The sequence below is a fragment of the Crinia signifera genome, chromosome 9 (genome assembly GCF_055691185.1).
Source record: "Crinia signifera chromosome 9, ASM5569118v1, whole genome shotgun sequence".
Classification (NCBI taxonomy): domain Eukaryota; kingdom Metazoa; phylum Chordata; class Amphibia; order Anura; family Myobatrachidae; genus Crinia; species Crinia signifera.
This window is the reverse complement of record NC_139225.1, coordinates 128148254-128169803: the sequence shown is the minus strand read 5'-3', so window position 1 is coordinate 128169803 and position 21550 is coordinate 128148254. Positions and strand designations below refer to the sequence as shown.

General features: G+C 46.2%; 1 protein-coding gene across 3 annotated transcripts in view; it reads right to left on the bottom strand.

Moving 5' to 3' along the window:
* The window catches only part of AKT2 (AKT serine/threonine kinase 2), a 40750-nt gene that overhangs the window by 15268 nt on the left and 3932 nt on the right, over positions 1-21550 (bottom strand). For 2 of the 3 annotated variants that reach the window (XM_083159737.1, XM_083159738.1), the window contains exons 2-5: positions 7083-7203; positions 1350-1484; positions 1156-1267; positions 796-952 (exon numbers count right to left, since the gene is read on the bottom strand). In XM_083159737.1, coding sequence (XP_083015863.1) covers positions 796-952; positions 1156-1267; positions 1350-1484; positions 7083-7128 — 450 coding nt within the window. In that variant the 5' untranslated portion in view covers positions 7129-7203. Of the gene's footprint in view, positions 1-795; positions 953-1155; positions 1268-1349; positions 1485-7082; positions 7204-16672; positions 16696-21550 lie in introns of those variants that run through there. The other variant, XM_083159739.1, reaches the window with a different exon arrangement.

Here is a 21550-nt window from a genome sequence, read left to right as displayed (position 1 = left end):
TGTAGTCTGATGTCACCGGTGACTCAGCCCGATTACGCCTCCATTTCTTGTTAAGCAAATGACACAATTGTTACATAGTAGGTAAGGCTGAAAAAAGACTTGCGTCCATCTAGTTCAACCTGGTTTAGATATCCATTGCTGATTTGGTAGGTTCTGATATTTTACAGACAGATTATATTTCTTATTTGTACCCATGGATGTTTTTCTCCAGTACATGTTTGTCCAACTTTGCCTTGAATGCATTTAATGAGCCAGCCGCTACCACCTCTCTGGGAAGAGAGTTCCAGAGTTTGACTGTTCTGACCGTAAAGAAATTCTTTCTACTAGCTGAATGAAATCTTTTTTCTTCTAATCTATACTCATGCCCTCGTGTCCTAGATTCCTTTCTAGTAGAAAAGAGGGTGTGTGACAGTTCTTTATATTGGCCCTTGATATACTTGTACATGTTGAGCATGTCCCCCCTTAAACGTTTCTTTTCTAATGTAAATAGTCCCAAATTGCTTAATCTCTCCCCGTAGCTTAAATTCTACATTCCCCTAATAAGCTTTGTTGCTCGCCTTTGGACTTTTTCTAATTCTATGATGTCCTTTTTATAGTGTGGGGCCCAGAACTGTACTCCGTACTCTAGGTGAGGTCTCACCAATGCTTTATACAGTGGCATAATTACCCTTGAGTCCCTAGTTTCCATTCCCCTCTTAATACATGCCAGAATTTTGTTGGCCTTTTTTGTTAACCAAGTCCTTCTAAAGAGAGTGTCCCTTCTTCCTCTTAAGACGATAGCTATATATAACTTACCACTTTGGGCCGCCCCTTGGACACGGCCACATCCATCTCTTCAGTGCTCGGCGTGTCGCTAGGAGAACCACACTTGAAGTCCATGGTCTCCTCTTCCTCGGTCTCCTGGTTTTTTAAACTGTTGGCGACGGTCTGTATCGCTCTCATCCATTCCTCTCTGCAATAGTAGAAGCCAGAGATGCATATATTGCCAGGAGGTTTAAACCGGACAACCCCACGTGGTGCCTGTAACACGGGCCATAGAAGACATCCAGCACTAAAGCAGAACATTGTGTTCTGCTGCACCCATTTATTCGCAGGTTCTAAAGCCATTTATCCAAAATGAGCAGTGCAGTTGTATTGGAAGAGAAACCCGCTTACCTTTCCTCAGGGGTGTCCACATGAAACGTTCGCTCAATAACCGTAGTCCACTGCAAGCATCGTATCACAAAGGTGTTGGCCCGGGGACGCTCTGTCTTCATGAGCTGACATTCTGTGGGCATTACAGAGGGTCATGGCACAGCTTGGTGGCACGTACATGCTTAGTAGGTGGAGCATCAGACACAAGCACTTACCTCCTACAGAGAAGTTATTGAGGGGAGGCAGTGCTAGGCTGTTTTCTGATGAATCTGGCTTTTCCTTATAACCAATAAATGAGCCATCACTCTTCAGAAGAAAGTATCTGGGTCTCCAGGTCTTTATGTATTCACCTGAGGACAGAGGGACACAGGTGCACCTTAATAACTACAGACAAAGGCGGTAACAGGCAAAAGCCTAAACAATCAGAATCAGCCTAAATTGAACTTACCATACTGCCAGCTAAGAGCCACAATCCACTTTCCATGCCAGCAGCATAAACTAATGCCATGCCCTCCCCACATTGAAGTGAGCATAGTTCCCATGCAGGCACACAAGCCTATTCACTGCAGGTAGTGCAACATCTATGGCACCAGGAACTGCAGGCAGAAAACTACACCACCACCATAGAAACAGGCACGGCACTTAGGGAGGCACGGCACAATCACTCGCTAATGGACAAAACCATATGCACTGCAGGTGGGCCTGATGTAACGTGTGCAGAGAGCGTTGAATTTAAGTGTTTTATTGTTTCTGTGCAGGATAAATATTGGCTGCTTTATTTTTACACTGCAATATAGATAGTGTAAAAAAAAAAAAGAAGTACTGCAGGTAGTGTGTCAACAACACCACCAGCATAAAAACAGGTACTGCAGGTAGTGCGACAACTACTCCATCAGTATAAAGCCAGGCACTGCAGGTAGTGCGACAACTACACCATCAGCATAAAACTAGACACAGAAAATTCCCATTGCCAGTATAAAAACAATATCGCAGCCCACAGCACCATAGCCACCACATAATATAAAGATAAATACTGTATCTAAATGATAGCACATTACTTCCTATAGTGTGATAACTTCTGTATCAACATAAACATTTGCCAAGAAAACCACATTACACTAGACCACACAATGCGCCAGCGTAACATCAGCCCAGCCCCACAATGCCCTCTGCAGAGACACAACCACTTTATATATATTTCCTTCACATCAATATTACAGGTTTTTTAAACAAAGCAACTTTCCCCTTTAAATGGTGTTGCAGGTGGAACAGAGCCTCACGCATGGAAAAGGTTAATGTTACAGTAGGTAATTCAACACAGCGTTCCAGAAATAGCATCTAATCAGGGAGCTAATTTTACCAGCTGTCTATCAGGGGTTAGTACGTTTCTCCTCCATACTACCCGGCTGCACAGCCATCAGCCACCCCTGGGATCACAGAGCAGTCCATGTTAGTATACACTGGAGTAGATATCACCGCAGTGACCTGCGCAACTTCTCAGCCCTCCGAGAGAGAGAGTCATGGGGGCAGCCCTATCCAGGACCAAAACACAAAGGAACAATGGTGGGACACCAGTGGTGTGAGGGCTGGGTGTGGATCTCCTGACCACAGTGATTCTATTGACTGTAAAATACACTTAATAGTGATGACACGGTAAGGCAGGCATGGCTAAACAGTGGCGCACCAGCTGTTGTGGAACTACACAGCCCAGCATGCCTTGCCAAAATTTTAGCATTCCTTAATAGCAAAACTGTGGCAAGGCATGATGGGACTTGTAGTTTAACAGCAGCAGGAGGGCCAACTTTGGCCATGCCTGCGGTAAGGCATCCTTCTGCAACTACTTAACCCACCATAAGCTTAACTGCCCAGTCAGGAGGTGTTACTCTGTCAGGCAGGTGCACTGATTGGATAATGGGACACAAAGCTTGTTTGCAATATTACTTGGTGACACTCCCGTCTACCCCGTCCTTGTTCGACAAAGAGCAGCTAGTTGTGGTTCTGTAAACATTACTTTAGGAGCCGGCATGTCCAGCCAATAGATGGTTCTGTAAGTACAAGTCTAGCCTGTGTAACCTAGAGCGATTTGCAATGCTCAGAAGTTACACCATGTTTTATGTTGTTTACCAGCAGGAAAAAGCAAACAAAAAACACTAGAGAGAGGAAGTGACACGGACCCCTCCCCGCTGTACAGAGACAGCTCCTAGCAGATAACACGGCCATGTGTGTTGTAATTAGTACAGGACACAGAGAGAGGAGCAGCAGGACACAAGACAAATAATGGATATTATCCTCACAGTTCGGAGACCAGGACACACCACATGATGTACAATAAGCGGATACACTAGCCATGCCTTCTGTGATATTTTTGGCATCACAATTACATACCTCCCAACATGACCCTCTCCAGGAGGGACACAATGCTCTGCTCCTGGACTTTCCTCTTAATGTATGATTACCAGCACCTGTGTTGAACAGGTAAATTGCTAAGAAAGGTGCTTCAACACAGGTGATGGCAATTATAAATTAAGAGGGAAGTGCAGGAGCAGAGCAATGTACCCGTCCTGGAGAGGGTCATGCTGGGAGGTATGCAATTAGGATAGTCATAACAAAAGGCGATAAGCGTTTATACCGTTTTTATCCTGGCAGCATCAGTGCCAAGCTAAGCGCTCACGTGCAACGATAACTGCAGCAATACTAACCCTCACAAAATGAAAGCTACACACTAAGCACACACGTTACAGCGTGCCCGCATCAGCCACAGAGAACACTGTTACAAAGCCTCCTGTGCCCCGCTGCAGGAAAGAGAGGGGCCGCTGGGGAGCAGAGGTGTGTTTTTTATTAGGATTCGGCTTGTGGTATTTTAGGAATGCAGAGAGGTCAGGCAGGGTTACATGAAATCACAGGATGCCCCCAAGCACAGGGTATAGCTGGCCCAACAGCTGCACAATAACACACCGGCAGATTTCGGGTTTGCAGCTTTAAGCTGGCCATACATCTACAGATTTATTGTCTGATCTGGCTGGCTGGAGCAAAATCCTGGTAATGGATGAGAGAAAATGACAGTTGGCTTTGAAATGCTGGAAAACTGCCAAAAATGGTCACAGATATTACCAGGTTTTTGTTCCAACCAGCCGATCTGACAATCTGTAGATGTATGGCCATCTTAAGGTTTGCGGATGAATGCAGACGGGATGTAGAAGAGGCGTCGGTAGCGTCACATGTATGGATACTGCGCCTAGGTTTACTGAACAGTGCTATTTATCCTATATTTTGGATTCATTCCTATTTCTCATAAGGGTACCTACACTTTTAGGGTTAGAATTGGTCAATCTTCTTTTAGGAATTGCCCTCTTATTGCTCATGATAACATACCACTTCCTGCAGTCTAATACTGCTGAGTTATACTTCAGAGAGTGTATTAGCAGTTTATATCCAACACTGGGTCGGCTTTGGAAATGTGGTACCCATGACTTACATGCATGGACGATGGTGAGAACATGTCCTGCATTGTTGGGTGCAGTGCCCCCTGAACCATTACCTTATTGGTTATGGATGTTTGGGGGGCGGGGCAGGTGTGCGTAGCGATGGTCAGTACACTCAGGAGGCTGGTGCTGAAGAGAGTGATCTGATAACGCGTCTTCAGATGTATGAACGAACCAGACAAACATGCAGGAGGCGCACATCTACTAAAGACACCCCCTGATGCGGATGAGTCATTTTGCTCAGTAGCTGCATCCAAAAGGAGTCTCTCAGTCAGGCACACTGATACTAAACAGAATTAGGGCTTGTAATCAACAGAAGCTGGGACACCTGTAGTAGTAGTTTGCATTCGCCCCACGGGTCATCAATACAGCAACTGCCCATTGAAAGCACAATTTGGAAGCCTTATCACACACACACACACTCATCCCCACCAGTTATCAATGGCTGACTGACCACCCAACCCACAGCTAGTGACAGTAGCCAGACTGTTCAGTCAAACATTACAGTCACAATACCCAGGCCCAACCATCCATGGTAGACACACGTCAGGACAATTCAATGTTAGTAACAGGTAGACATTGTAATTAAAGGTTACAGTAACAATAGCATTAGCCAGGCAGCAATATTATCAAACATCACAGAAGTCAGAGTACAATACAATGTTACAGTGACACCAGTCACAGAAATCAGACAATACATTACAGTCACAGGTAGCAGACTGTACAATCCAAGGCAAGCAAGCCTGTCCGTAGAGCCCAATGTTACAGTGGCCAGACAGTACGATCCAGTATAATTACAGTACACCCCAATGTTACAAAGAATACATCCATTGGTACAGTCACAGTAGCCAGGATATATACAGTACCTGGCTGTTCGTCACCACAAACACAACATTATACAAGATTTCAAGGATGGAAACCGAACACTCTTGAATCCCAGGCGTTTATCCAGCTAGAACCAAGCTAGCATTCGCTTCTCACATTGCTCCATGCAGAAACAGCGACGTCACATCAGAGTAATAAGGCTCAGGAATCACCGCATGCAGCATTTTCATTGCTTATCCCCACTCACACGCAAGTCACCTATTCAAGCCAACGCCTCTGCAGAGGAGGCTACTCTACCGCAAGTGTTGCCTATTTTCTTTCTGATCAAACTTTTCTAATGAGCCGTGCTAGGTCAGGCAGTGGTGCGCTGCTGTTGTCTGTCGCTATAACCCCCTAACACACACAATGATGTCCAAAGTTGCTTAGAAAAGGTCTCAATATCGGCATGTGTGTAGGCCCTATTAGAGACTCTTGTTTTTAGCTTGATTGTTGTGTGTCTAGATCACCGTCACAATGTTAACACACATGAATAAATGGTCTCACAAGAGTACTTTTCTGTTTCGCCTTGTGTTCATATTTCTCATAATACAGCGCCAATCCGCTATGTGGTCATTAAGGACATAACATGGATGCGTTTGGGAGAAAGCAGTGGCACACTGCAGCCTTCTCGTGGAGGCCGGAATGGGATACAATCATTAGGTCGACCACTGACCCTTAACACTTAGAATAGGGCGACATGGCTTAGGTTGACAGTCAAAAGGTTGACAAGGGTTTTTCTTTTTTTTTTGCCAACATGCGCCGACAGGCGGTATTTCAAACCCTACCATCCACTAAGGCTTGGTGGGAGAATAAAATAGCGTGCCGAGAGCAGTGAGGGGCCGCAGCACACTTGACGGTCTCCATGTCCATTATGTCGACATTCAAAACAAAAACAGTTAAAAACTCATGTCAACCTTCCCATTGTCGACCTTAGCCCTGTCAATCTATTTCAGGTGTTGACCTTCATGCACTTCACCCGAGTACCATACCCACATAGAAAAACAATTCAATCAAGTTTCGTTTTCATAGGCTGCACCTGCTAACACGGCTGCAATTATTGCAGATGGGCAAAACCATGTGCACTGCAGGTGGGGCAGATGTAACATGTGCAGAGAGAATTACATCTGGGTGGGGTGTGTTCAAACGGAAACCTAAATTGCAGTGTTAAAAAAAGCAGTCAATATTTTACCCTGCACAGAAACAAAATAACTCACCCAAATCTAACTCTGCACATGTTACATCTGCCCCCCTGCAATGCAGCATGGTTTTGTCTATCGGCAAAAGTTGCAGTCTTGCTAACCGGTCTGAATAGACCGAATATTTCTTCTTAACAGGTCACATTTGCTAAGTACCAAACACTTTTAAGACGCTATACTCGGGTGGTGCCTCTATAAACAGCCTTCATTAATAGAATGACCTCATTACCAGCTCTGGCCAAGGACTGTTACTACTGTGGGTGATGCGTGCGCTTTGTATAGCAGGACAGAGTCTCACTGAGCTGGAAGACCGACGTGGGGACCATCACCGCCCTACTGACTTGTACAGCGTGTTATATTATATATCCTGCACAAAGTCACAGGATAACATCCCGTCCTCACTCACCTCTCTTCTGCAGCCAGCCTTCCTTAACCACCATTACTTCATTCATGGCGATTAAAAGACTGAGCCCAAAGCGTAATCAATCAGCTTGTGGAGAAGGCAGGGTTTAGACAATAGGCCGGGTCTGTAAAGAAACATAAGAGACAGATTGGTCAGTGAAGAGAGGCCATTAAATTTGAGAAACGACAACACCACACATCAACTTGGCAAGGGGAGACATCTTCCCCAATCTAGCGGGAGACCGCGTAGTCTTGGGAAAAAAATAGATGCAAATTAAGGACCGAGGTTGAGAAACTGCTCTAGTACATAGCAGCTCTAGTGCTTTTTTTATTGCTCCTTTTAATAAGCGCCCATTACGTCGGAAACGCAAAAAAAAAATCAGAATGGCCCTTCGGAGACACGACCAGGCTGGCATCTGTGTAGCGAGGAAAAGTTCCTCTTCCCACAGAAAGCAGCCCCTACATAGAACATTTCCGCTCACCTCGAGGGATTGTGTTTAAGAAAGTATACTGTAATCTAGTTGTACATGGATTCTGTCACAGAGGCTTCCTACAGTCGCTGCCAGTCACTAACCAAACATCATTTGTAGACGGCTAACTGTACCCGCAATGACCAAGTTCCCTATTCGGATTAAACACACTACAGAAAATAATAATAATAAATACATACTATAAACAAATTGTGTCACCGGAAGAAAGTGATACAATCTCTACTTCCACATCAGTAGCACAACATCCAAAATAAGTGGGCTCAAACACAAACTAAAAAGGATTGCTAGGTAGAGATATTTTACGTGTATTGGTTTATACCCCTTTAAAACTATTTCTTCCCATATAATATTGAAAAAAGTTGAAGATAATGCATTATACAATGACGCCATGGTAACGGCGAGCTTCAGTTTAGAAGATTAGAATTCCGTTACACCATGTAGAACGGTTGCCATTTGGATTACCTCTGATTGTGGTCATCGTTGGGGGAAAAGCCGCTCTGTGCACTGAGCGGCTTTCCGCCTGCCTGGCACTGTTAGCAGGGGACGGATGGGCTTTCCATAGTGCAGCGCTATGCAAAGCCATTCATCTGCTGGTAATACCTGTAGTATATTGCCACAGTCACTGCACATTGTGTTGTGTGTAACAGACAATGGCTAGTCCTTTACCAGTAAGGCTTTGTGACAAAATATACAATGGGAGTAAAATATATAAAAAACCAGCCGAAATAAATTTCAGGGTCACAATAATAAAAGGAAATCCATACACATTTCTGGTGCAAATAGAAGCTTGGTAGGATATATATTAATTTAATGTTGGTATTACCCTCTAACGAGAAATGATTTTGCCTTTACAACATAGAAGAGAACCGAGCAGGGGGTGGATTGTTTAGGAATTTATGGACATTAGTGGAATGCGGAGTAACCAGGAAAGCGACAAGTCTGTTTTTGGGAGGATTCTAGAGCGGAAGCCTTTGCTCTTTGCGGGGCAACAATTTCCATACAGTTGGAGTCACAAAGCTAAAGGCTTGCCCCCAGATGAATTCAGGAGACCCTAGGTACTGCTAATAGTCCATCGGCTACAGACCGCAGTAGTGACCGGGCAGTCAGGCGTCCAATGCTGCCTCAGGTACCTTGGGTCCTGGCTATGTAGGTTTTAAAAGACCAACTTAAAATAGATTTGGCTCATACCATCAGCCAGTGAAGGGAGCAGGGAATGGATATTTGGTGCCTGGACTACCACCGTGGGACAGGCGTCTGAATCCAGATATCAATTAGCATGTCAGGAATGCCAATCCTGGCGCATTTTTTCAAATCCCGGGAATCGGGATTGAAAAATGCTCAATCCTGGGATTCCTGGGATTGGCATGCCTAAAAGAAAATTGCCCCTGCGCCACCCACACTGACTGACTTTTGGGGAGGGGGGCAGGTGGCAGCGGTGCGGAGACAGGCGGCGGGTATGACGTGGGTGGCCTGGCGGCGAGCAGGTGCCGGGGCCACACACATACTTTTGGGGAGCGGGGGAAGCAGGCGGCTGGGGTAGGCCCGGCGGTGAGCGGGTTCCGACGCAGGGGGTGTAATGTCAGAAAGGGAAAGTTGGGGGTGTTTAGAATACTTTAGGGAACCCTGCTGGGATTCCCTCTTTTATGTTGGTATTCTGGCTTCTGGCCATCCATATATATCCCCATTGTAGTAGTCAGGTGCGATGGTACAACTGCATGTATGATTTTAGGTAGATCTGAGGGAATTAAGGGGTAAATGTATGAAGCTGGGAGAAGTGATAGCTAGCAAAGTGATAATGCTCCAGCCAATCAGCTACAATATGTAAATGGACAGTTAGGAGCTGATTGGCTGAAGCATTATCACCTTGCACATAACATTCTTTATGGGTTTAGATAACCCAGCTTCGTCCATTTACCCCTCAGTGCTTGATCCTGGCTATGTTCCTTATAGGAATTGAGGGCGATACCGGATGTATAATGCATACCCGTCCAACATGACCCATTGCATTCGGTACACAATGCTCTGCTCATGGACTTCCCTCTTAATGTATGATTGCCAGCACCTGTGTAGAACTAGGTAATTGACGAGAAGGGTGTCTCAACATTAAGAGGGAAGTCCAGGAACAGAGCATTGTGTACCGAATGCATTGGGTCATGTTAGGTATGATAATGGTCAAGCCACGGTCCAGGCCAACACGGACGGTGTAATGGTTAGCATTACTGCCTCACAGTGCTGAGGTCATGGGTTTGATTCCCACCCTGGCCCTAACTGTGTGGAGTTTGTATATTCTCCCCGTGTTGGCGTGTGTTTACCCATGGTACTCCGGTTTCCGTCCAATAATACAACAATATACTGGTATCCATCAAAAATTAACCCTAGAATGTCTGTGTGTGCGTATACATGTGGTACGGAATATAGATTGTAAGCTCCATTGGGGCAGGGACTGATGAGAATGTTCTAATATTCTCTCTGTAAAGAGCTGCAGAATATGTGTGCGCTATATAAGAAACTTAATAAATAACAATAATGGGTACTTGTGACTTATCTGGGCGCCCGATGTTGAAATTGTATGCCAGTACCCTAAGCATGCGATTTGACGCGATTTCCTTTAAGAGAAAATCACGTTGCATTGTATGCTATTGTATTGCATGCGATGCGATTTGATGCAATTTTAATATGTACAGGCACCCAGATGCCTGTTTCATATGTGAAATGGCCCCCCAGACCCCATTTTTAATTGTATACCCACCCTAATTGCTAAATGACCCCCATTGTTAAAGCCACCCCACTATCAACGTCAACCCGAAGCGTGGCGAGCGCACGAGTGGCGGCGGTACGCGTCCTCCGACCTTTTCATACCCCCACTATCCACGTCGGCGTGGAGTTGATTTTATATAGTGTGGCGAGCGCAGCGAGGGGACGTTGATACCTTCACAGCTATACGCGTCCCCTTGCGGGCTTCACAGGTATCCGCGTCCCCTCGCCACGCTTTGGTCTCGCCACACTATATAAAATCAACTCCACGCCGGCGTGGATAGTGGGGGTATGAAAAGGTCGGAGGACGCGTACCGCCGCCCCTCGCGGGCTCGCCACGCTTTGGGTTGGCGCTGATAGTGGGGTGGCGTTAACAATGGGGGGCATTCAGCCATCAGGGGGGGTATACAATTAAAAATGGGGTCTGGGGGGGCCATTTCACATATTAAAATCGCGGCAAATCGCATCGCATGTAATCTGATTGTATGCGATGCAACGCAATTTTTAGGTGCGATGAAGAAAATCGGGCGCCCAGATAAGTCACAAGTACCCAATAATGAATAAACACCAAGATTCCACACATAATTCAGGGTCTTGTAATTCTGACCCCCAAGCCTGAAACCTGTACGGCTAAGCTGTATATAACGGCACCAGGAGCCTTATTTCTTCACACACCATGAAAATCAAGGTTCTGAGGCGTTTAGCAGCAACACCACAAATAGCGCTGGAAAGTCCTGCAAGTGTAGCCCGTGGCCAAGTACTTCATTAGTAATACCGTGTGTTCTAAACATCAGGATGTGATCTATAGTAATAGTATAGTAAAATGGCGGAATAAAAGCACAGCTTGTCAGTTATTTTCCGTTAACCTGGGTGTGGTCACTGACAATATCCAGTAGGTGAACCCGTCATGGTGTACAGAGGATTTATGAGAACAAAAACTCAATAACAAGATAACGTGTGATAGGTAACGTATAAACAGAGCAGTTATTTAGTGTATGTTATGGAGCTTTTCTATACATTAACCATGACCACCTTGTGCGCTTTGTTTCAGCCAGACTAGTTTGTTGTAACACAATATTTTTCCAGCAGTGTACTTATTGTCCCACGGCCCGGTGCCCCTACCAGCTACTCCGCCACACATCAGCCTCAATGGTCTACAGTGTACAGGGTGCTTATTCCCATTCTGTACAGGCTCCCTGCTACAAGAGAAAGAGCATGCGATGTTGCAGAACTTTACTTCAGGGCTCGTCTTCACACTTTTTACCCAATTCCAACGGGTATGGATCATTAGGTCACCAGCATGTTGGTCGACATGGGATTTTTCTAATTTTTTTGTCCCTAATGTCAACGCAGTCGACATGGACGCTGAAACGTAGCACCGCTGCACTCAGCACACTTCTATTATCCCACCACACACTAGTGAATGGTAGGGCATGAAATACCACCTGTCGGCACAAAAAAAGTGTGAAAAACCCCATGTCGACCTTCGTGCATGTTGACCTAATGGTGTCGACCTGACTGCCGACCAACATGCTGGTGACCCAATGACCGTATCCCATTCTAACAGATTGGGATGAGAAATCGGTTGGAAATGGGCTAAATTGGATGTGTCTGACATCCGATCCAATGTCCCGTACTCATCGGATCGAAGTCCGGACCTGCTGTAAGCCTGCGGGGTCGCATACGAGACATCACATGTCTAAGCACCGCATGTGAAGTATTACCTGTGATCCAGGAAGGTCACGGTGGCCATACACTGCTGCAAGAAGCCGCAGCAGTGTATGGCCACCTTAAGAGCAGTCTCCCAGGGGGTAATTTACAGTCATCCAGACATTACCAGAATGCCATTTATGGGTCAGTTCTAGGCTTTGTCAGTCCCACTATGAATGCTGCCTTATCCTCTGGAAGTGCAAACAGAAGTCTGTGTTAAGGCCCCCATACACTATACGATTTTGGGACGATTTCATCCGATTTCGGCACTTTGGGCCGATAACCGGATGAAATCGCCCCAAAATCGCAGGTGTGTGATGTATGACCCGATCCGATGCGCGGTCCTGTGCGCATCGGACCGGATCAGGGAGGTCGGACGGTCAGCACATAAGATCATCCGACCTCCCTGTATGCTATGCATATGCCTGCCCACCTGTCAGGCATATGCATGCAGACACCGGGGGGCGGGGGAGCACGGCGGGCAGACACACTGACCTGGCCGGGCAGCTGTGATCAGAAATAGCAGCGCTGCCGCTGCGGGACGGGACGCACAGTGGCGGCTATTAGATTTTTAAAATCCCTGTCAAATGACCGGCCGTTCTGTGATTGGCTGAGAGCTCTCTCAGCCAATCACAGAACGGCCGGTCATTTGACAGGAATTTTGAAAATCTAATAGCCGCCACTGTGCGTCCCGTCCCGCAGCGGCAGCGCTGCTATTTCTGATCACAGCTGCCCGGCCAGGTCAGCATCACTCGCCGCACACAGCACCCGCCGGGAACACATTTGTTTGCCGCCGCCGCCCACCCCCACTACTGACGCCGCCCGCCCCCCACTACTGACGCCGCCCGCCCCCCACTGCTCCTCACCGCCCTGCAGCTCCCCATTTGTTTTACATGTGATAAATCGCAAGCGATTTATCACATGTAAAAACTGGCTCATCAAGTGCCAAATTGTATGTGAGCCTCCCGGGGAGCTCTCGGGCGGCTCACAGGAGAATTGGGTCCGACTTGTCCTAAGGACAAGTCGGCCTAATGTATGGGGGCCTTTACAGTAAGTGCCACCTCGGGGTCAGACTTAGAAATAAGATGTAATAATAACCAACAACAGTCATGGACTGCTACACGAATAGCCCCAGGCACTTTACTCAGGAGCTGACGTTGCATGGTAAAGCATGTAACACACTGAATCCCCCCCTTACAGAGGATCCAAGCTTTGTGTCAGTCAATAGGTCAATCCTTTCTGGTCAACATGAGTTATGTTGACATGGACAATAAGTTGACACAAACAAAAAGACAAAACAAAATTTTTTGGTACTCTTTACCTAGAAGGGCGCCAGCGATTGAAATCGCGGTCGTCGGGGGTAAAAATCGCGGTCATCGCGGGTAAATCGGGATGGCCGCGATGACCGCGATTTTCCCATAGGGAACAATGTTAAAAAGGCTGATTGACCGCGATTTGACTGTTAAATGCCTCAATGGACCCGATTTGGCCCTAGGAATCAATGTTAAATGGGCCACAGAGCCCAAATAAGCACAATTAACCCTTAAATGTCCCCCCCAATTTTTAACGCCACCCCACGATCCACGCGAACCCGAAGCGTGGCGAGCGCAGCGAGCCCGCGAGGGGCGGCGGTACGCGTCCTCCGACCTTTTCATGCCCTACTATCCACTAGGGCGTGGTGTGAGAATATAATAGTGTGGCGAGCGCAGCGAGCCACCGAGCCCGAAGCGTGGCGAGCGCAGCGAGCCCCGCGAGGGGACGCGGATACCTTCACAGGTAGACGCGTCCCCTCGCGGGCTTCACAGGTGTCCGCCTTGCCACGGACACCTGTGAAGCCCGCGAGGGGACGCGCATAGAAGGTATCCGCGTCCGCTCACCACGCTTCGGGCTCGGTGGCTCGCCACACTATTATATTCTCACACCACGCCCTAGTGGATAGTAGGGCATGAAAAGGTCGGAGGACGCGTACCGCCGCCCCTCGCTGCGCTCGCCACGCTTCGGGTTGGCGTGGATCGTGGGGTGGCGTTAAAAATTTGGGGGGACATTTAAGGGTTAATGGGCTCTGTGGCCCATTTAACATTGATTCCTATGGCCAAATCGGGTGGATTGAGCCATTTCACAGTAAAATCGGGTCCATCGCGCCTTTTAACATTGATTCCTATGGGAAATCGTGAGCATCGCGTCGCGGGCATCGCGGGTACATTTATGGCCGGCCGCGACGCGACCGACACGATTTCCATGTTTAACATTGGTTTCAATGGGAAATCGCGTCGGTCGCGGCCATACATAAATGTACCCGCGATGCCCGCGACGGGCGCCCTTCTAGGTAAAGAGTACCCATTTTTTTTTTTTTTTTTACAAAAAATTCTTTCATACTGTACTTTAGCATCTACATGGACAATTTGGAATGGAAATGTACGCCAAGGGGTCCTTGTACTCTAATCTACAAATGGAGACCAATAAATTAGAAAAAGTCATGTTGACCTTTTCATGTGTCAATCATTTCCAGGTTTGCATTTTGGGGTGAACCTATGATCTCCACACGCCCTTTTTTTTTATTCCGTTTTGATACTGAATACAGCACTGGGTTATGTTATGCAGTCACTGTTCGATTGGATACAGCTGGAGTAGTCGACACCAGTGGACAGAGGGGAGACTTCACCAAGGCTGTCTGGTAAGGAAGCCAAGCTGTTTGCTACCATGAGGTGTGGAAGAGAGAGAGGGGGGGGGGGGGGGGGTGTTATCTTCCATCTTGCGCATTAAACAACCTCAGGGCTCTACTGAAAGGGTGCCTGATCACATCATCTGGCTAAATACGTGCTCCAGTGGAAAAGGCATATTCCAGAAAAAATAGTCCCCTGACAGCCGTCTATAAGCCTGTATTGTGGAACTTGGAAGGCTGGGACTCCCATCTTGCATTGCACCTCCTGAGTTCATTCAAACTCCAGTGGCTGCAGATTGCCCCTGTGGCCACTCACTGAATGGCCTGCAGCATGTTATCTGATGTTCCAGACTGCATTGCTTGTTTTATATACACTGTGCCCTGCGGCTTTCCATACACTATCCCTGGTGGCGAGCCTTAACTCCTTCAGCACTGTGCTTGCTCTTCTTGTCCCAATCATTTGGCAGCACCCAGTGATGTCACTCCGCGCCAGGCTCTGCCAACACAGCATTGCAGCCCTGAACTAAGTGCTCCTGGCTGCAGTTTCTGTGAAGCAATAAGGGGATGCGGCACATTACTGGCATGAAAACCGTTTTTTTACATGGTGCAGAGTGGCGTTAGCTCTTGAAAGTGATGTCGCAGCATAGCGTATTAACCCACTCAGTGCCACGGCACTGCTAAGTTTCGGGGGATCTGCAGACACATGGTACCATGAAATATTCTATGAACTCCCTAACAAACGATATATCGCATACACCCTGAGTGATTTTACAAACAATGTCATCAGTGGCCACATCCAGGCGTCGAACGGTCGATAATGATATTCTAAAGCCCCGTACACACGGGTATCGCTCAGCGAGCACATCGCCCAGTGTCCCGTTTTTCATCAGCAACCGGCATGGCTTGCCACAGGCATGCTGGGATGTGTAGTTTCACAACAGCTGGAGGGCCACAATTTGGACATGCCTGCCTTAGACTTAGCAGCAAGAACAGACGTCAGGGGAAGTCGCTAATGACTGGAGGAGGGAGAGCGCACGGTTAAAAATATAGTGTGTACGCACTGGATGACACACGAAAAATGTTATGGTAGTTTTGGCGCATATCGTTTAAAATGTCCTTGCCGCAGTCACGCAAAACGGCCTTTCCCAGAATTCCGGGTTCTGTTCTCCAATGCACAAAATAAGAAACGGGATGCGATAAAACCATATCATGAGACTGCAACGATGAATTTTACATCTGTGTGCGAATTAGTCTCGATCTAGACTGACAATCAAAACAAATTCCTGTACAAGTCCAAATCCGTTGTGATTACAGGGTAAACGTTAAAAAGAGAAAGTTGCTGCAATGCACTACTTGGTGTAGCTCCCTCATTGCACATGGTACTGTATATTGAGAACCAGGTCTGAAGACACATTTGTATGTGGTTTAAAAGTTGTGCTCACTTTAAAAAAATAAATAAAATTCAGGCATTGCTATTTCAGCTTTGCTTTTAAAGTAGCCTGTAACTTCCCACATTTTATCAATGTCCTTCGAGCAGCGAGACAGCATCCCTTTATCTTTAACCCTCAGCTATGCTGGATTAACATCTGAATTCTGTGAATGAACCAGAAGCTCCGCCCTTTATGCAAAACACTGCAGGGCGGAAAAAAAAAAAAGCAGAAGAGACAGCCACCACAACAGGGAACATGACAGCAGATGTAACCTAGTAATCTGTGAGCAGATCACCACGCTCGCTCAATTAATGCACCTCTGCTGGGGGCACTAGCGCGATTAAAGCGTGTTCCGATCAGCATCGCGGTGGAAACACAGCAGATTGCAGTGTTTGCTTTGTGTGCTGCATAAATAATACGCCAATTCTTATCTCTCTGGAAACTGCTATCAGCAAAGAGACAAAAATCAAGAGAGGAAAAACAGCAGAGCAGGTCAAGCAGCCAGCGCAGGAGGCTGTGCAGAACAAACACCGGGTCAGGGGCTCACCTGATGCCGCTCAGCTCTCTCCAGGAGACATCACGGAAAAGACTGGATGGATCAAAATGGGAAGAGACAGATGGGTCACTAGGGATGACTTTAATGATTTTTGTTTAAAATAAAAAAAGTGGCAAAAAGTTGCTATTCACAAACTAATAAATAACTACAGTGGCATTAAATGCTGTATACCGGGCACCCGTTCATACGCCAGCTGCCCATTAATTCACACGCAATACCACGCAGGCAAAATGTGCTGGTTACACAATATGATGGACTTTAACTTTATTCTGCTTATGTACATAAGAGATCTCACCATAGGGCGCTCTGTCCACTAACTAATGCCATGTGACTGGTCAGCATCGGGTGTATATTGTGATCTAACATTAGCCTAGAATCACATGTCCCATTGATCACCTATTAAATGATGTCACATCATAAGTATATATATATATATATATTACATACACAACAAAAATAAATCTGTATCTGTATCTTGCGTTTTTAACGTCAGTTGACAAGTTATATAGTCCTCACACTAGGTTGTTTGTGGCGCCCTGCACATTACCCAACTGCACAACTGAGCCCTGCATTTTTAAAGGGTGATTTGCAACAACAACAAAAAAACACACACATGCTCCTATAGGGCAATTTAATTGTTTAATGGGCGCCCATAATTGCATTTTCCATCACTGCAACTGGGTAATATGCAAATGTTTGGGTAACCACGGTCTTATTGCACCCAAAAGTCTCATATGAGAGATTAATCAAGGTACTTTGCACATTTCTGCTCACAGTTTGGGGGGCTAAAGGGCCCATTTATCATTCAATATTTGCGGTTAAATTCACAGGGTTAGCGGCAGATATTAAGTATCACACCAATGTATGTCAGAGGGACTGCAGCAGGAATCGTCGATCCCTGCTGTACCGCCTCCCACATAGGTTTCTATTGGGGATGTGAAGCTGCCCAATGTATCAGCAGCGCATCGCTAACCCCGGGCTACCGCCATTCTGAGATGGTGCTAGCCCATTGCTGCTGGGGCAGAGCGGTTAGCAGGGGGAGGTTTCAGCGCTAACTGGGAGGAATATTACCACCCAGGATTACATTTTACAATGTAAGGTGATCCTGGGTGGTAATATTCCTCCCAGATCGCATTGTAAAAGGTAATCCATGATAATTGTGGGGCCCCTCAAAGCAGACATGTTATCGCCGGCTGGATTGCTGAGAGCTGCCGCCCTCTAGTGGCAGGTGCTCATTCAACAACTGAATTACCCCAAAAATTTGGAGGGGAATTATCAAGTAGAAGTCTTCTTTAAAAATAGGTGGTGGGCTTGGCTTTTCCCCTTATGTGCCAATTTTGTAATAATTATGATGTGTTGAAATGAGACTTAGCGGAATCACCCGGATACTCCTGAAACATATGCCAATATAAATAAGTTATTAAAATAAATGAAACCAAAATTTGGTAACTGGAAAACGTGAAAATATGTTCAAATATAAAATCTAACGACTGTACAAGACAAACTATTAGAGAAACATCTGACTTTATATAAATAGGATCAATGTAGGGACTGGAGTTGACATAAGGCAGATTAGGTCTTGGAGGCATAACAAGAAGGATAAATGCATGTGATAGAAACACATCTTCCTCATCTAACCTCCGTACGTAATTAGTCGCGGCACAAAGGCCCATGAGAGCCGCCAGCTCCCGTGTGACTTGGCCAGCTCAGAGTGCCTTTGTTTTCCAGGAAAACACTTTAATGTAGCGTACAGAGAATGGCTTTTACTCAGCAAAGTCTGCTTGTGCATCTTATTTGCATGGAGATCTGAATAAGACACATTCAGGGAGAGGGACTGCTAAAAAAGACGCTTACCATTCATAAACACTCACAGCTAGAAAAGCTGCTTAACATGACTGCAGCAACAATGAGGGAGGATATATCGGTTATTCCCTGTCTGAAGAACTGGAGAATATAGAGGAGAGCAACTTCATTAATAAAAAGGGAATAAGTATTCAAATACTAGGTTACTTTTAGGAAATGGAAAATGAAGATCCATCTGATGCAAAGCTTTGTCAGGTTAACTTTTCTTACTAAGGACCACAGAGAGAATAGACAAGAGTCAGCTGCATAAGTTAAGGCCCCCATACATTTCTCCGATTTGGGCCGATTTCACCCGTTTGGGCAGAGAAACCGACCCAAATCGGATGTTTGATGTCCCCTCGGGTCCGACGCGTGGTCCTGTGCGCATCGGATTAGATTCGGAGGTTGGACCTGCATGCGATCCTGATGTTCGGGAAGGTCCACTGCAAGAAGCAGGGGACATACTGTACAGTATCAGGAGAGCCCACCAGCACCAGCGAGCTGTGACAGCAAGCAGTGCTGATTGCTCGCCGGTCAGTATTCAACTGACCCCCCTGCACCCACCTCACCTGGTTTTTTACAGCGAGGTTGAAACTGTGTGCGCGGCCCCCAAAATGGCAAAGCTCGCAACTAAATGCAGCTGGCTCCCTGCATTAGCCGCAAACCTCGGCGTTTGGGGGAATCCTCGTCGTCGTGTGACAGCCAGGTTTCCCCCGGAACATTGAATAGGGCGAGTGGCTGGCGCAGTGGTTAAACGGCGACGATGACTCGTTTTCAGCGATCCTACCCGAAAACAAGCCACTCACCACAAAAAAAAACCTTGCCAGCCGAATTGATTACACCACGATATATGCTAATGTCATATCCTATTCAATAATAGGCTAATGCTGGACACTCAGGTGTTCTGTTTGCGGTCGGACAGTAGATGTCACACGATGGAGCAATATAAAAATATTGCCCCATTCAATGGCATACAGCCGCTGGTGATGACATCACTGTTATGTTATCTTGTATTTTGACAGGCTACTAACTAGTACAGATATATTGATAAATCTGCCTTTGGCCGCAGAATCCATCGAATAGAACATCACAAGCAGGTGGGCAAATTCAAATGGTTCTGGTGAATCAAAAGGTGACTGGTAAATGTATGCAAAAGATGGTTGACATGTAGCCAGCTTAATGTATTGTGAACCGCATCCATATCTGTAATTAAAGCAAGAAACTGGGCAAAGCCGAGCTGCACGAGGGGTAGATGTAAAATGTGCAGAGGGGAATAGATCTGGGTGGGTTGTGCTCAAAACAGCAAGTTTGAACAGCTTTCAGCTCAAAGCCATCCAGTGTGTATGGCCCGGTGATGAGCGCTGCTGCGCGCTCCCGCATCATCGCCGAGAAAGCTGCTCATTGGCTGGAGTGACTCTGAGGATGGAATTGCATAGCTCTGCGCTACGCAAAGCCGTCCGCCTCCTGATCTCGGCGCCGGGCAGGTGGAAAGCCGCTCAGTGTGTATGCACTGAGCGGCTTCCCCCCCCAGCAATGATAGCGATCATCGCTGTCCATACACACTAGGCATAATCGCCCAGTGTGTAAGGACCGTAACAGACTAAATGCAAAAGCAGTCAGAATGGAGTCTGCACAGAAAAAATATCCATGTATTTGCCTGGCAACATGGTTTGTACGAGACAAAGTAATTTCTTGGGATTTATTTACAAACATGAAATCAGGCCCTGTGTACAGGCTGGAGAAGAGTGCAGTTTAATCGGGGTTCATAAAAGAGATATTAATAACCGATGAATATTTTCTATAAACTCATTAGATGCTGGACAGGGATGCGGTCAAAATCCCGGGTGTGGAAATACCGACGCTGGGATCCCGACTGCCGCAATGCCGGCACTTTGTCCCTCTATGGGTGTCTACGACACCCGTAGAGGGAGAATAAAATAGTGTGCCGAGCGTAGCGATGTACCGGGCCCGCTGCGTGGAGAGCGCAGCGAGCCCGCAAGGAGGGGGGGGGGGGGGGGAAACCCCCTCCACCTTGTCGGCATTGCTGCGGTCGGGATTTCATACTGATCCTGCTGGACAGACCCCAAACCCAAACTATCTTTGACCTGTTAATGGGACTATTATAATTGTCCTTTCATTTAGACATGCCAGTGTGTTAAGCTTTAGATATAGTGACCAATGTGGTCGTTATCCAGTCAGAAGTTTGTTATTTTTCTGATCATCTCTGGTTTTGATTTATCACGTGATTATTCAACCCCTATCCAGACACCTTATATCTGTCCAATCTAGCTAGTTAGAATGAAAACGTTCAGGTAATGCAACAATTTGCCAGAAAATATACAAAAACTATTGTGCTGATAAATTGGTTAAATCAAATGGATCTAGCCAATATGTGTGACATTTGCTCCCATTTATTACCAGATTTTCAACCGGACAGATAAATCATTAGTTGTGTACCCAGTTTAAGCCAGGTACACACTAAACGACTCTCTTTATCAGCAATAGCGTCAACGAATTCCCTTGAACTCATGGGCTAACAATAAACGATATCTTTGAAGATAATATTTCCAACCATCCAACTAGCCGGCTTTTTAAAATAAAAACCTGGTAATGTACGGGAGAAAGTGACAATTGACCATTTGCTCTCAAACACTGGGAAACAGACAAAAACCATCACTCAAACAAATCAGTTGAATCCAGTATTATCCTGGATATACACTAGAAGATTATTGGTTTAATCTTTCGGGTTGTAGCAAAAATCTGGTAATATACAGTAGTAAAAGACAATCAGCCGGTTGCTCCTAAAAGCCAGAAAGTGGGGAAAATGGTCATTTGGATAAAATCATTAAATCAAATGGATTTTACTATATTGTCTGAAGGTTCATTTTTGTCTCTTTTTCAGTGTTTAGGAGCAAATGGTAAATTGTCATTTTGTTCCACACATTACCAGATTTTCATCCCAACCAGAAAGATTGCAGAGAATCTTATATTGTACATCCAGGTTTAGAACTCATGGTTAATGTGGAC